Source organism: Eleginops maclovinus, chromosome 2 (genome assembly GCF_036324505.1).
Source record: "Eleginops maclovinus isolate JMC-PN-2008 ecotype Puerto Natales chromosome 2, JC_Emac_rtc_rv5, whole genome shotgun sequence".
NCBI lineage: Eukaryota > Metazoa > Chordata > Actinopteri > Perciformes > Eleginopidae > Eleginops > Eleginops maclovinus.
The window spans coordinates 20,997,061-21,011,730 of NC_086350.1; the positions used below are offsets into that span (position 1 = coordinate 20,997,061).

The window sequence follows — 14,670 nt, forward strand, 5'->3', positions numbered from 1 at the left end:
CTTCTACACGCTCCTTAGGGAGCTCTGCCATGCGTTGTTCTTCTGCAGGCCGTCGGAATCTTCTGCACTTCACACATCTGTGTATCAGCTTAGCAACTGACTTACTTCCACCGATGACCCAAAACCCATTGGCTCGAAGTTCTGTTAGAGTTTGGTTCCGTCCTTGGTGACAGATCTTCTCGTGGCAGTGGGTCAAGATCAGCTTGGTAATATGTCCTTCTTTGGGTAGAATCAAAGGGTGTTTGACTTCTAGGCTTAAGGATGACTGATCTAGTCTACCACCGACACGAAGTGCTCCTCCTTCTAAGATGGGATCCAAGCGAAACAGAGGGCTGGAGTTTTGAAGACTTTCTCCCCTTTGAAGTATCTTCATCTCTTGGGAGAATGCTTCTTCTTGTGCAAGCCTCATCACTGATTCGGCAGCTCTCTCGCGTTCTTCCACACTCACAGGTTTGCCAGGATGGGTTTGCTTTGAATTCAGCCTCTTGATTCTTGCAATGACCTTCAGGAGTTTTGACCAGGAAGAGAATCTATTTAGACGGGTAAGAATGTCTGACTTGGACGGTTCAACTTTGGTTGCAAACGCCTGTATTTGCCTGACCTCAGGATCACCAACAAGCAACTCTGGAGTGAGGTGAGACTCTGGATGTATTTCCTGTTCCCACAGGAACTTGGGTCCCGGTAGCCAGTTTGTTGAGGAGATGTCTACTGCATTGAGCCCTCTCGACGCATGGTCAGCCGGGTTTTCTGTTGTATCTATGTAGTGCCACTGGCTGGGGCTGGTGTGTTCTCTGATCATTTGCACACGATTGGCAACGAAGACATGAAACCTTCTTGCTTCATTGTTGATATAAGCCAGGACAACTTGGGAGTCGGTCCAGAAAAATTCAGCATGGATCGGCATTTCAAGTTCGTTTCTCAGCATGACACTCGATCTTACAGCGACCACTGCTGCTGAAAGTTCCAATCTTGGAATGCTTGTGAGTTTTGTAGGTGCAACTCTAGCCTTTGCCATCACGAGGCTGCAGTGAACTTCACCATCTTCATTCTTGCTTCTCAGATAGGAACACGAGCCATATCCTACATTGCTGGCATCTGAGAAGTGGTGTAGTTCCCTCATGACAGTTTTGTGGAAGCCTTGTGGTTGGTAGCATCTCGGTATTGAGACTTCCTTCAGCCTTTGTAGGTCGCTCTTCCATCTCTCCCACCGTGGACTTAAGTCTTCGGGAAGTGGGTCATCCCATTCAATGCCTCGACGGCACAGCTCCTGGAGGATGCACTTTCCGGTTAGGATAAACGGAGCCACGAATCCAACTGGATCGTACAAAGAAGCAATGACGGATAGGATGCCGCGACGTGTGGAGGGCCTGGTCTGTGGGTTCACATTGAAGCTGAAAGTGTCATGTTCAAGGGACCACTGGATACCGAGAGCACGTTCTGCTGGAGCTGCAGTTAGGTCCAGATTGAGTGGTTCAGATGTGACTGCTCTCTCAGTTGGGTCCACAGAGTCCAGGACTGACCTTTCATTTGAGTTGAACTTGTGTAGACGTAGGCCTCCTCTCTTGCACAACTCTCGTGCTTCAGCGATCAACTTCTTTGCTTCCTCTACGGAGGGGACGCTGATGAGCCCATCATCGACGTAGAAGTTCTTTTCAACAAAGGCTGATGCTGATGGGTACTCTTCCTTGTGTTGGCGTGCCAAGTACTTCAAACCGAAGTTGGCACATCCAGGTGACGAAGCGGCGCCAAATAGGTGGACAGCCATTTGATACTCTTGAGGCTCTGCTTCGAGGTCTCCATCCTCCCACCAGAGAAACCGTAAGTAGTTCCGTAGTTCAGGAGAAACGTAAAACTGGTGGAACATTTTCTCGATGTCGCATATGATGGCTACAGCCTCTTTCCTGAAACGACAGAGCACTCCAAGGAGAGAGTTGATCAGGTCAGGACCTGTTAACAGTGTATCATTTAGTGAGACACCACGGAACTTTGCTGAACAGTCGAAGACGACCCTTAGCTTCTCTGGCTTCTTGGGGTGGAACACCCCATGGTGTGGTATGTACCACGTAGTCTGCTGTCCTGTTGCAGGAGAGGCTGGCTCTGCGTCGCCTTTCTTTATCATATCTGCCATGAAGGCCTTGTACTGTTCTTTATACCGCTGGTTAATTTTCAGTCTTTTCTTTAGGTGCTGCAGTCGAACTGTAGCCAGCTTCTTATTATCTGGTAGCAGAGGAGGCTCTGTGCTCTTGAAAGGGAGGGGCATTTCATAGTGTCCATCTTTCCTTTGAGTTATGTTGTCACTCAGGAACTGAATGAAGTGAATGTCATCTTGTGACACATACTTGTCTTTGTCTGCATACTTCCTTTCATTTAAGTCTGATTCCAAGGCCTTCAGCACGTCAGTGGTTGATGGTGCTGGTATTTCCTTCACCGTCACTCGATGGACGAACCTCTGGTTTCCCTGCCGATCCAGATGTGGATTGGATGAGCCTACGATGCTCCAGCCGAGTTCCGTTCTCTGGGCGAATGGATCATTTTCGCCTCCTGTGATGACTTCCAGGGGGGCTAACGCGAACGGGCAATCATTTCCAATTAACAGTCCCACCTCACAGTCCTTCAGCAGCGGAAGTTTGTTTGCTAGATGCTTTAGATGAGGCCAAAGCAGCGCTGTTTTGGAAGTCGGGATGTAGGACTTATCGACCGGGATGAAGCCACGAGTGTAAGCTTGGCGTAGCTGAATCTGTTTTTCAGACTGTAGTCCTCGAACTTGTAGACCGTAGACACTTCTACTTGCTATGGGTGTGTCAACAGCTGTCATGGTGCTTAGTTTGAGCTGTACTGGTTTAGTCTCCACATTCAGCTCTTCGAGTAGGTCTTCCAAGACGAATGTCGAATCACTCTGCGTATCCAGAAGAGCGTACGTTATAACTTCTTTCTGTGGTTCATTTGCAGATGACATGAAAACAGGGACGATGCTTGATGTAGCAAAGACACGCTGCGTCACTGCATGGGACGTCACCTTGATCTCCTCCTGGCCTTTGTCTGTAGAAGTGGACTGTTTCTCTTTTGCTTCCACATATCGTTTCTCTCTCTCTTCATGTAGGCAGGTGGGGTGACGTCTGCTGCATGTGCCACAAGTGTGTCGTGTTTTGCAATCTTTACTGTTATGTCCTTTTCTCAAACATCCGTAGCACAAATTGTTTTCCCGTATGAAGGCCTTCTTATCTTCCAGAGATTTAGCTGCAAAGGTAGGACACTTTACGACGCCGTGCGTCTCTTCTTTACAGATAGGACAAGGTGGCCTTGACTTGGTGCTGAACACTTTCTCGACCTTCTCCCAGGGATTGTTCCCTTTAGTGTTTGTGTGAAGTGCTCTAGCTCTCTTGGGCTGCCTGTCATCTGTGTCCTTGATCAGAAGTGGAGAGGCGACAGGGTTACAGGCTATCCGGGCCTCCTTTTGGATGAACCTTGTGAAACAGGAAAAGCTTGGGTAGTCCCCAGATTCGTCCAACCTTTCTGTGACGACTCTGCTCCATCTTCGTGTGATCCAGTCTGGTAATTTCTTCAGCAGCTTGTGGTTCTCTTCACAATCGTCCAAGATGGCCAATCCTTTCACATGAGGCATCGCTTCAACGCATGCCTGCAGGAAATCAGAAAACTCTCGAAGTGCAGCAGGATCACTGTTACCAACCTTGGGCCATTTCATGAGCTTGTCTCTAAAGGCCTTTTGCACAATGAAGTGGTTTCCGTACCTTTCTTCCAGGACTTTTAAGGCACCCTGATATGCTTCTTCTGAGTTTCTATAGAAGAATCCCTCTACAGCTTTAAGTGCTTCTCCACTCAGATAGTTTTTTAAATAGAACATTTTTTCATGAGCTGGGAGAGGCTTGCGGTCTATGAGGGCCATGAAGGACATCTTCCAGTCTACATACTTTAGGGCTTCACCGGAGAACTTTGGTGGCTCAGGAGCAGGCAGGCGATTCATACTGAGTGAGTTAATGAGTGCTTGGGTAAGGTCTTTCTCAGGAGGCGCTAGCGCATTGGCGTGTGCTTGTGGAGGCTGGTATGCGTTGGCCTTTGGATTAAGCTGGCCTTTGTATTCAACTGTGAGATCAACAGTCTCTTTTAGCCAGTTTCTGGAGTCATGTTCAAGGCTCTCGTATGCGTTTACTCTCGCCTCTGCTATTCTTACTTCTGACTGTGCTTGAATTTGCTGTAGTCTTTTCTTTTCCTGACGCATGTTTGCCTCTATCTTTTTAAGAGCTACTTGTTTTTCTTCTTCCAACCTTTTAAGAACTAGCTGCTTCTCTTCTTCTAACTTGCTAAGAACTTCTTCTTGAGCTTGTATTACATACACTGCTTTAACCTTTTCCTGTTGAGCTGCAAGTTCTGCTTCTGCATCTACATGTTGGCTTGAGGCCTGTGAGTGGATTGAATTTTCTGCTAGAGAGTGTACAGTATCTGTCTCTGTGTGTCCGAAGATAGATCCATACTCATCCTTCTTAAGTGCCATCCTCATTCGTACTTTCTCAAGTTCTGGATTGAAGACCTCTTCAACAGTTTCTAGCCGCTTCTCTATTATTTCGCTGATCTCTGCAGTGAGTGCTATACAAGCATCTATTTTTGGTACAATGTCTGGAGTGGCATTGTGGTTGCGTTGAATGGGCTCATAACATTCACTTACTGCATTGTGTCGCATTTGGATTTCTTCTCTGATTTTATTTAGTTCATCTTGAGAACAGAATGATTTTAGCGTTGTCCTAACCTTTCCTGCCACCTCTTTCCAGGAGCCATAAGCTCTCATGAATTCTCTCTTATGTTTAATGGCTTCCTGTTTGTGCATCTCTAATCCCTTTTCTGTAAATGCTCTTTCACGTGAACTAGATCTGACTGGCTGTGGGTTATCGGTCATGGGTGGGTCATGTGTGTTAGTTACTTCTTCCCTATCAAGTGACATTTTGTTAAAGTTGTGTAGCTGTTTGGTTATATTGAAGTAGTGAACTATAGTTTAATGACTGAAATATAGCTCAATACTTCTCTGCAAATACTTAATATCAAACATGCACTGGACGAGTAGCATCAACAAAATGTAGGCTAACACACAAACAGCTTAGCAATGACTGCTAACATACAGATTTACCCATGAATGAATTTACATTTAACAGGTTCAGTTTGTTCAATTTTTTTTTTTTTTGTTAAATTAATTTACCCTTCTGTATCTTTAAATTCACCTTTCATATATGCCTATGATTAAATCAGAGCATCAACCATGTAGGCTACAGTATATTGTTTATAAAGGTGATTTCAGTCCATTAGACCTACATAAATATCACTGTTCACAATCGAAAAGTCCCTGTGATTTTATGCAGCAATCAACATAAACGAAATGGACCGGTCTTGCCTGGATTCCGTTTGAAGTGAGGGCGTTGGAACAGTAGATAGCAGTCTTAGAATGGCGGATGGCAGGTCCTTCTCACGTCGAGTTGAGTTTCACTCCACGTCGAGCAGTCGAGTTTTCACTGTAGCGGCCCCTCAACTTGAATAAACAGGCTTGGAGTGTTTCCTTACGGGTGTACTTTATTCAGACGAGTGTGCATTGCACAAACACCGTGAAAACTTAAAAGGAAAATGACAAAGGCAATTTAGCTAGATACAAATAATGCCTTGACAAATGCACTTAAGCAAGCTAGCATCAAATAGATAACGACATTATCATGAAATGAATCACATTACTATTTACATTACATCATTTACACAAACGTAAGAAATGAATACATATGAAATAGACAGTACATTACAATGAAACACATACCTCGCTCCGCATATCGAGGGGTGCTAAAGAGTGGTGATCCAGGGAAGACTGCCGCCATTAACTTAACGTTGGAGAGCTAGCTAGCAACTTCATACGTTATTTTTTAAACTGCTACTGCCAAGCAAATAGAGCACTCATTCAAACGGGTTTGACCAGGAATGCTGCAACGTAATATAACACTTCAAGGAACGCTTTAGAGAACACGTTAATTTAAAGTTATAATACTATTTTGAGATCTCTGACTCTAGACATGCATTGTCTTGTAACGTGCCTTCTTGTGTTATACCTTCAGCGAGCGTGCACGTTCTGGAAGGATTGGTTCACCGTGCAGATAGCATGATGTCAAAATAAAAGTCACATGAGATAAAAAGTAACTCAGAATAAAGGATAAAATATAATAACAGGATAAGCATAATAGACACTGCTAGTGGCCATCTACACCCTCCATGTCCCTTCTGTCAACCCTCCATCAGGGAAGGATATGAGGGCTCAGCGCTGTTGCGAGGCTCCTCTCCCAGGTGGATTCTTAGATTGTGGCGGCGGCCTTTGAAGGTGAAAGGAGAGCCGGCCGGGTCTCAGATGGATCCCCTGCAGGCAGCCAGGCACACAGACTGGCTCTCGTTAAAAAAGCACCACCTTTGTGTTCCCACAGGAGGTGGATGTAATTAACATAGCTTTAGTACTACCTGTGTTTTCAGCCGCCGTTGTCAAGGCTACTTCTGTTTGGGTTGTGTGTGTGTTTGGGAATGATGGGATAGGTGGGTGTTTGGATGGGGGAAGCAGTGGTAAGCATGCACTGGGGGCCTGCACATGTTAATGCATGTGTGTGTGCGTGCGTGTGCACATGAAAACTATAGGGGAGGTGTGCAGTTCCACCCTGGTGGGCTGATGTAATGCTTTGGTCGGGTCCAAGTCTGTGCTCAATCTTGGCTCTAGATGGAGCAGTTAGAAAAGTTGGTGCTCATTTAAAGGGGCCCTATTATGCACATTTTCAGGTTCATATTTGTATGTTGTGCCTCTACTGGGACATGTTTACATGCTTTAATGTTCAAAATGGCCTTTGTTTGTCTCATACTGCCTGTGCTGCAGCACCTCTGCTCACCCTCTGTCTGAAACCAGAGCCCAGTCTGCTCTGATTGGTTAGCTCACCGGCTTTGTTGTGATTGGTCAACCGCCAAGTGATGACCTGTCCCTTATCCGATCACATACAATTTGTTGGAGCTCTAAGCAATAGAAACCCCTGTTTTATTATAGTGATGTCACTGTTTTACAGAAGTAAACAAAGGACTAAAATGGAGGCGTTTGATTCTGACTAAAATGTAGTATATATGTAGAATATTTTCATAGGCCTTTGCACTTTTAATAACTTTAAAATTTGAACCACAAAAATGATTTTAAAAAACTGTTTCATTTCATTTTATATTAATATGTTTCACTTTCTTTGAGCCGTAAAATTAATTCATCTATGTTTTCAGATGGTGTCAAACAAGGCCAAAAAAGAGTGATAAATCCTATAGTATGGTGAAACTTGTTAAATTGTCTTAATTTGTAAAAGTAAGATGTTTCATGCCCCCTTATAAGCAGAGTAAAATGAAACATGTTTTACAAGTCCCTCTTTCATTGCATTGCAGGACGTCCTCAAAGAGTGCCAGGAGCAGATTGAGCGTGTGTTAGTGAGCAGCCTGCGTGAGGGCCGGCAGCAGCAGCAACAGCAGCAGCAGACACAGAGGGGACCCAGCGGTAAGGGCTTGGACGAGCTGGATCAATCCTCCACTCCGACAGACGTCCGCGATGTCAACTTGTGAAACACCAGAGGGCGTCGTTGCACAGGATTTACAAAAGAAAAAAGCATCATGAAAAAAAAACTCAATTTTCTTAAAAGCAGAAAAAAAGAACAAAAGAACAAAAAATGTTTTAAAAAAAACACAAGCCCTTTAAAAGAAAAAGAACAATGCTTGCTAGTTTTTTTTTTTTTTTGTTTGTAGATTCTCTGTTCTTCAAGTCAAAAGAAACCTGCCCATGAAATAGATTTTCTATGATGTTCTAGTCTAAAAGCAACCAATTTGATACCAGATAAAGCCCTGAGGTGCCTTGGATAAACAGAAGGGAATCCAATCATTTTCTGCCTTTGATTGTGTAATATGATCTTTAAGTTATATTTTAACCATAGCTTGATAATGAGGCTGTTATGGTAGAAGTTGTGGAAACCATTCAGAAATGACATGGTGGGGCTCACTTCTTTTTTTTTTGTCTCTGATGAGTATTATCATTATTACATTCGTGGCCGAAGTAAGAGGTCCTGTCTTACAGAAGGTCCACATGAGACGGACAGAAGAAGCTTTGAGAACGTTATGCTGAGCATTGGTTGGTCCCAATTCCATGGAAGAGACGGGATGATAATAATTAGCGGTAGTATTAGTAATTATTATTAATATTATTATTGGACATATTTTGGAACTGAGTAGTAGAAATCAATAAGCTCCTTTTGTCAGGCTGCTTGTGTGTCAGTTGATGGTTGTGGTGTGTGTGTGTGTGTGTGTGTGTGTGTGTGTGTGTGTGTGTGTGTGTGTGTGTGTGTGTGTGTGTGTGTGTGTGTGTGTGTGTGTGTGTGTGTGTTTGTATGTATGTATGTGAATACCCAGAGTGTATGTGTGTGTGTGTGTGTGTGTGTGTGTGTGTGTGTGTGTGTATGTGTGTGTGTGTGTGTGTGTGTGTGTGTGTGTGTGTGTGTGTGTGTGTGTGTGTGTGTGTGTGTGTGTGTGTGTGTGTGTGTGTGTGTGTGTGTGTGTGTGTGTGTGTGTATGCGCGCGTGCTATATGTGATCCTGTATCTATATTAGCAGTGAGCATTCTATGGCGTGAGGCACTTGAGTCAGGTTGTTGACTTTACGGCTCTAGGTTAAAAGACTACGGAGAAATCGGAGGCTACACATACTTTGTCCATCAGTAAAACAGGGCATCTATGCTACATCACTGCCTTCATGCATTATCTATGTAACATGGTTCATTGTTGGCCAACAATAAACTTATGTGCATGCACTATGAGTGAGACCGATTTAACAAAAGAGGGTTTGGGCGCAGGGAGTTTCACTTAGAGACCATAATCTTTCTGAGAGCATTTTTCCTTACATTAGGTGATTATTACTGCCATTCTGTTAATGAAATATTACAGATCCTTCATTCTTTTTCACGTTGTTACGGTATGGTGTTTCTTTAGTTGTGATAGGCTGCCTAATGGACTCACATGTGAACATAACGTGTGAAAACAGGACAAAGTTAAGCAAAGCTTTTTTAAAGTCTGGAGGACGTTTTCGACTCCTGTATTAGTGAGCAGGACATGGATAGGATTGGAAAGAGAGGGACAGTTTACAACTAAGACGTCACTGTGGAACTGTGGGAGGCACATGAGTGCACCGCACAGTGTGGTAGGACAGAGAGGGTTTTAGTGGTGCAGGAGCATGCTGCTGTGGAGGATTTACAGCCAGTGGCTGGAAGATGATGACGAACAAAAGATGCCAAAAGGCCTTACCATAAAACTCTTGATATCTTGCATATTTGGATGGAATCAACGTTGATTTCCCATAATGGATGTCTAAAATGACACAGCTTAGTGAACAAGTGCAAATTAAATGAGGAACTAAGCGTGTACGCTGCCAAGTCATGTGAGGATGAACTTTCTTGGGGGGGTAGAAGAGTACCTGATGATAATATACTGTCAATGCATCTGGAGTCCCACATAGGGTTGTTTTTAGCTCCCCTATATGATTTCAATGGTAAAGCACTTTGAGAACATGCTCCCCAGGAGAACAGTCAGATGAAATGCGATGGGTGTTGATTGGAGGTGAATGGATGTTTTCTTTTTTTTTTTTTTTTCTTGTTAGCCTTTTCTTTGGTTTACTTTGTAGGGCTGGTTTCCCAATCATCACACATATACCCTTTTTAAGCAAGATTCAAATTTAAAAAGCTTGCCACAAGGACATTCCGATAAGAAAAAAAAAAACATTCCTGTTAAAGCAAAGTGCAAGTCAATGGGGAGTCCAACTGTTTGATAGAAATTTAAACAAATGAAATATTGAAATTTGAATTTGAAAACGCTTACACACAGAGTTCACTGATCCATGTTTTTATTTTACTGTCAAGAAATGAAATATTTGTTTTTACTTGAATTTTCTTTTCTTCATATTTATCTGCATCACAGCCACAGTTAGTCACACAGGGCAGCAATGAGCAACGAGAGACGGTGGTTGTAACATCCTATTTGCACATGTTCTTTTAAATGAGGTCTGCATTTTAAAGACAGAGCAGAGGATTTGTTCCAAACCACCTGAACTGATGCGTGTCGCCGTGGTTGGTCAGTGTTTCATGGTGCTGGCTCGTGTATTTAAGGCTGATTGTCTGTGAACACATCTGTCCCCTGTGAGCTTTGCTGCTTTAAATCATTTACAAAGGGGTTCATCAGCAAAACAGACATCAGCACAAATCAAGAGACGGATGACTTGTTTTTGGGGTTCTACTTGGGCACAGCAAGGTGTCTTTGACTTAATGCTTGAGTTTTTTAATGACAGTATGTGACTTTGCTGAGTGTATGTTTGTCAGACTGAAGAAAAATGTGGGGATCTAATGTTTAAGTGATGTTTTTTTTCAGTAAAATTGGGCAATTGAAAGACATATTTGCCGAAACATCCCCATTTGAATATTTGATATGACCTTTTCATTTTGCCTCTGTTTGCCTGATGTAAGCTCTCTCCCAAACTTAACGGTTGTGATTTTTTTCTTTCCTGCAATATATTGTTGCATGTGTTATATAATGAGATCACCATTCAATTTGTGTTTGATATATTTTATGGGGTGACCAGACCCACAAAAGCGTTTTTCTAAGATTTAGAGATACTGTATTCCAAAGTGAAGAGAGGACAGAGGAGGAGGAGGAGGAGGAGGTGTGAAGACATCAAGAAAAAAGTGTCAATATTTTTTATTGAGTTATTGTTGTCTTTTTGCGCTGCTAAAAGCTATGAATTTGTTTCATTTATACAAAAAAAATAACATTACCTAGTCGTGATGTGTCACTTGAGTGTGCTGCTATTTTATAAACATTTGTATTATAATATAATTATTTTACTGCTAAAGAGATACATTCAGAAAAACGAAGTAGATGGTGATAGAAGAACATGAAATGAGTATTCGACTGGAAATGTTCTTTGTACAGTTTGCTTAGATAGCATGTCTCCTTTCCCCCTTTTTTTAATCTATTGCTCTCCTTATTCAGTCACATTGTGCGTCAGTGGTATTTCTTATACCTCAGGATTACTGGACAAAAGACATCAAACAAATCCATCACCTATACCTCTGCAGTTACCCGGGAACGGAGAAGGAGTGGGGGTGGGGAGGTTGAAGCAACGACAAATTAGCATCTTTTGTGGAGGGTTCCCGCTGTTTAACTGGGGAAACAACTCTGCTTAGTGAGATGGGAAACAGGAAATATGCAACATTTCCACTTGGACTCTATATTGGAGGGGGCGGGCACAACAACATTGCTTGGGAAGTGTTTATTCCGTAGATAGTTCAATAATGTTCATATCTGTTCATGTTGGTGCTACATCCTTGTTGTGTGCAAGAGAGGGAAAAGCATTCCTATGATGGCCAAAGTACACTTCTTGCTTTATACAACCACAATGACTCTGAATGTCAGTAAATATGGATTCTGTATTTGAGAAAACATATGTTTTGGTCTGAAATATTGTGTGTGCGTCATTGTTACTTCCAAATTAAAATGAGTTGTGCTACACTTATCATGTGCAGGCTTAAATATTTTGGTATGTGGAAGTGTCAATGGTGCAGATTTCCCTATGAGACCCCCCTCCACTATAACTCATATCATGTACCTCAAATGTCTGTTGCACAACCTCTGTTCAATAAACTTCTGCTTTAAAGGGTGTGACACCACATCAGCTCACTATTTCCCACGCCTGTTTCCTTTTAAGCTGTGTGTTAATGGTTTTAATCAACATACTAGATTGTTTGTGTGAGTCAGCAATGATACTGTAAAACAAAGTCCAGCTGAAGCACGTTTCACTTTAGAGCTACACATGCAGTGATGACGAATGTGGGACATTATGAATTTCCTTATCCTAAATATGAGGAAATAAACACTCCCTGTTAAAGTAAAGGAAAACAAGTGATAAGTAAAAAACCTCTCAACCACATTCTGTCAGGTCCCTGATTATTCTACTGAGAAAAACAATGTGAATAACTCATTTACAACTTCATTCATTGGTAGGGTTACACATATTATGCTGTATTTGTTGTGGGTGAGGTAGAAAGATGGTTAGAACTTAGATGGATCTTGTACCAAAGTAACAAATAAAGCTGGAGGATGTTATCTCAACATATGCCCTCTAGTGGCTACATTCATTGAGACATGGTCATTTGATTCAGACATCACAATGAGAAAATTCCTTATTGGAAAGGAAAGATAACACTTGTTGTGCATGTTTAATAGTTGTAATAAAAGGTGTAGTGTAGTATTTCATAGATAATAGGAAATATATATAAAAAATCATAGCATTGAAGAAAGGTCAATGCTAAAACATCATGAGTTAAACTTTATTATGTTGAAAAGTAATGGTATAGAATGTCAAAAATATTGTGATGTATTGTCATAGTTTAGTCAAAGAATGGCATTGTACAGTATGCTGAACATTTTGAAACAAGTCAAAGTATTTCAAAAAAAGACAAAGGAAAACTATGTGGAAATAACTATGATTATAGTATGTAAAACCTTTGAAAAAATCATCGAAATCAGAATTGGTTTTATTATCAAGTAGGTTTACACATACGAGGGATTTGCTTTGGTATAGTATGTGGTGCTAGTGTACAAAGACACAGATAGAAGAATATGAATATTAATAGTATTGTATGTTGAAAATATAATGGAAAAAGTCATTTGATCGTATGTCATATTATTTTAAAAAGTCGTAAAACAGTATGTCAAAATTATCATGAAGTAGGTCATAGTAGAGTTTAGTACATAAAAAAATGGAAAAAAGTGATAGTAAAGCATTGCAAAAACATCTTTGAAAAAGTTATGAAAAAAATGAAAGTATGGTACAGAAGAAAAAAAAAGTAGTATGGAATGTAAACAAAGACATTAAGCTAAACAATATCATTAACCCTTATATGTTGTTCGGGTCTGTGGGACCCTTTTTCAGTTTTTAGCTTAATAAAAATGATACAAATATATACATTTTTTTAACTAAGATTCATTGGCCTTGGCTCATTTTCTGTGAGGAACATAAATCAGAAAGCATTTTCAATGACCCCCCCCCTGTACACCCCCCTTTTCACATTTATATTACAGACAGGATGTTCGGGTCTAGTCGGAGCTAGTTAAAGTGGGGAAATCATACGTCCTGTGCACCCTCATTTTCCCTTCCTCCGCTGTGTGTGTGTGTGTGTGTGTGTGTGTGTGTGTGTGTGTGTGTGTGTGTGTGTGTGTGTGTGTGTGTGTGTGTGTGTGTGTGTGAGAGAGAGAGAGCGAGAGAGAGAGGAGAGATTAAAGCGGGTGAATGGGCCCTTGGTGTGAGCACCCACAGTGTGCACCCACTGTTCCCGTACAAAATTGGAGCACCCAACACTACACCCACATTCCCCCACATTCCACCCTCTGTCTTGCGGGAACCAAGCTTGGGGACCTCACACTATAAAAAAGCTCTGTCAGCGTGGTTCCATACCACAACTGATCAAGATGGCAAAGCGATTCTCTGTTCAGACTGCCTTACAGTTGATATTTGAAGAGACAGATTGTTTTGATGGTGATGCAGAGGAAATAGTTTCAGAAAGTGAGGATAACATTTCTGAAAATTCAGAGTCCGATACTGAGTTTGAAGAGGAGGATGAGCATCAGCCAGCTCCGAAACGTAAGAGCCTCAAGACCAGCCCTTCAGCAGCCAGGACAAGCCTGCGAGCAGACAGCCACAGAACCATCCCGTGAGCAGCCAGGACCAGCCCGCAAGCAGCCAGCCCCAGGACCATCCTGTGAGCAGCCAGGACCAGCCCGCAAGCAGCCAGCCCCAGGACCAGCCCGTGAGCAGCCAGCCATAGGACCAGCCCGTCAGCCAGCTCAGAAACGCAAGCGAACGTCAGGGCCAGCTCGCCAGCAGTCAGCCCCAGGACCGGCCGGTAAGCAGCAAGCCACAGGACCAAGGATGGATTACTGCTCGGGCCTACCGGGCCCAGGGGCCCAAGGGCCAAGGGGGCCCTGAAGCCCAAGCATCCGCGCTACCATTTCAATATTGTCTCTACAACATAATACAATCAAAGGGGCCCTGAAGCCATAACATTGGTTACATTATGTAATATATCTCAATAGGGCCCCCCAATCATATGCCACGGGTTGTGTAATTAATTCATCCCTCATACGTTAAAGCCCCCCCCCCCCCCAAACTATATAGAATGGCATATGATAGGTCATACAGTGCTCCTGAACCACAGCTTATCAATGTTATTCATCCCTAATATCGGAAAAGAGCCCTTAAATCAGTTAGAATGGGGTAGGATATACCATAAAGCAGGGGTTCCCAACCTTTTGCAAGCTGGCCCCCCCTTTCGAAGGTTAGAATATTGTATAGCCTTGATGACGATGCATGATTTCAAGCAGTTTTCTTATGAGTGATGTGATCTGTGTGATGTAGGGGTTTGTGCCCCTTGCATTGCGCCTGCTTATTTTTTACTTATGTGCTTATGTGTGTTCTTTGACTTGTTGTAAATCCTCAAGATACAAGTGAATAAAATTCGAATGTGCTTTTAGCGCAACCTTTAACGCCTCTGATTTGCGCGTGAGGGTGAAGTTAGCGTGGTGCTTCT

At 42.6% G+C, this 14,670-nt stretch overlaps 2 protein-coding genes and 1 long non-coding RNA gene across 3 annotated transcripts in view; 1 reads left to right on the forward strand and 2 right to left on the reverse strand.

The window, feature by feature from the left end:
- ccnd2a (cyclin D2, a) overlaps nt 1–11,764 on the forward strand; it is a 30,310-nt gene extending 18,546 nt beyond the window's left edge. The window contains exon 5 of the mRNA XM_063903217.1: nt 7,441–11,764. Within this exon, the coding sequence (XP_063759287.1) occupies nt 7,441–7,614 (174 nt within the window). The 3' untranslated portion in view covers nt 7,615–11,764. The remainder of the gene's footprint in view (nt 1–7,440) is intronic.
- LOC134879311 (uncharacterized) lies at nt 271–2,356 on the reverse strand. The gene is made up of 2 exons (XM_063905765.1): nt 602–2,356; nt 271–303 (listed from the first exon to the last, which is right to left on the reverse strand). The coding sequence occupies exons 1-2, from the start codon at nt 2,258–2,260 to the stop codon at nt 271–273; spliced, it is 1,692 nt and encodes a 563-aa protein (XP_063761835.1). The 5' UTR covers nt 2,261–2,356.
- On the reverse strand, nt 5,555–6,244 carry LOC134877669 (uncharacterized). The gene is made up of 2 exons (XR_010167601.1): nt 5,810–6,244; nt 5,555–5,613 (listed from the first exon to the last, which is right to left on the reverse strand). It is a non-coding gene; the product is annotated as an uncharacterized LOC134877669 (long non-coding RNA).
- Nucleotides 11,765–14,670: the final 2,906 nt, after the last annotated feature.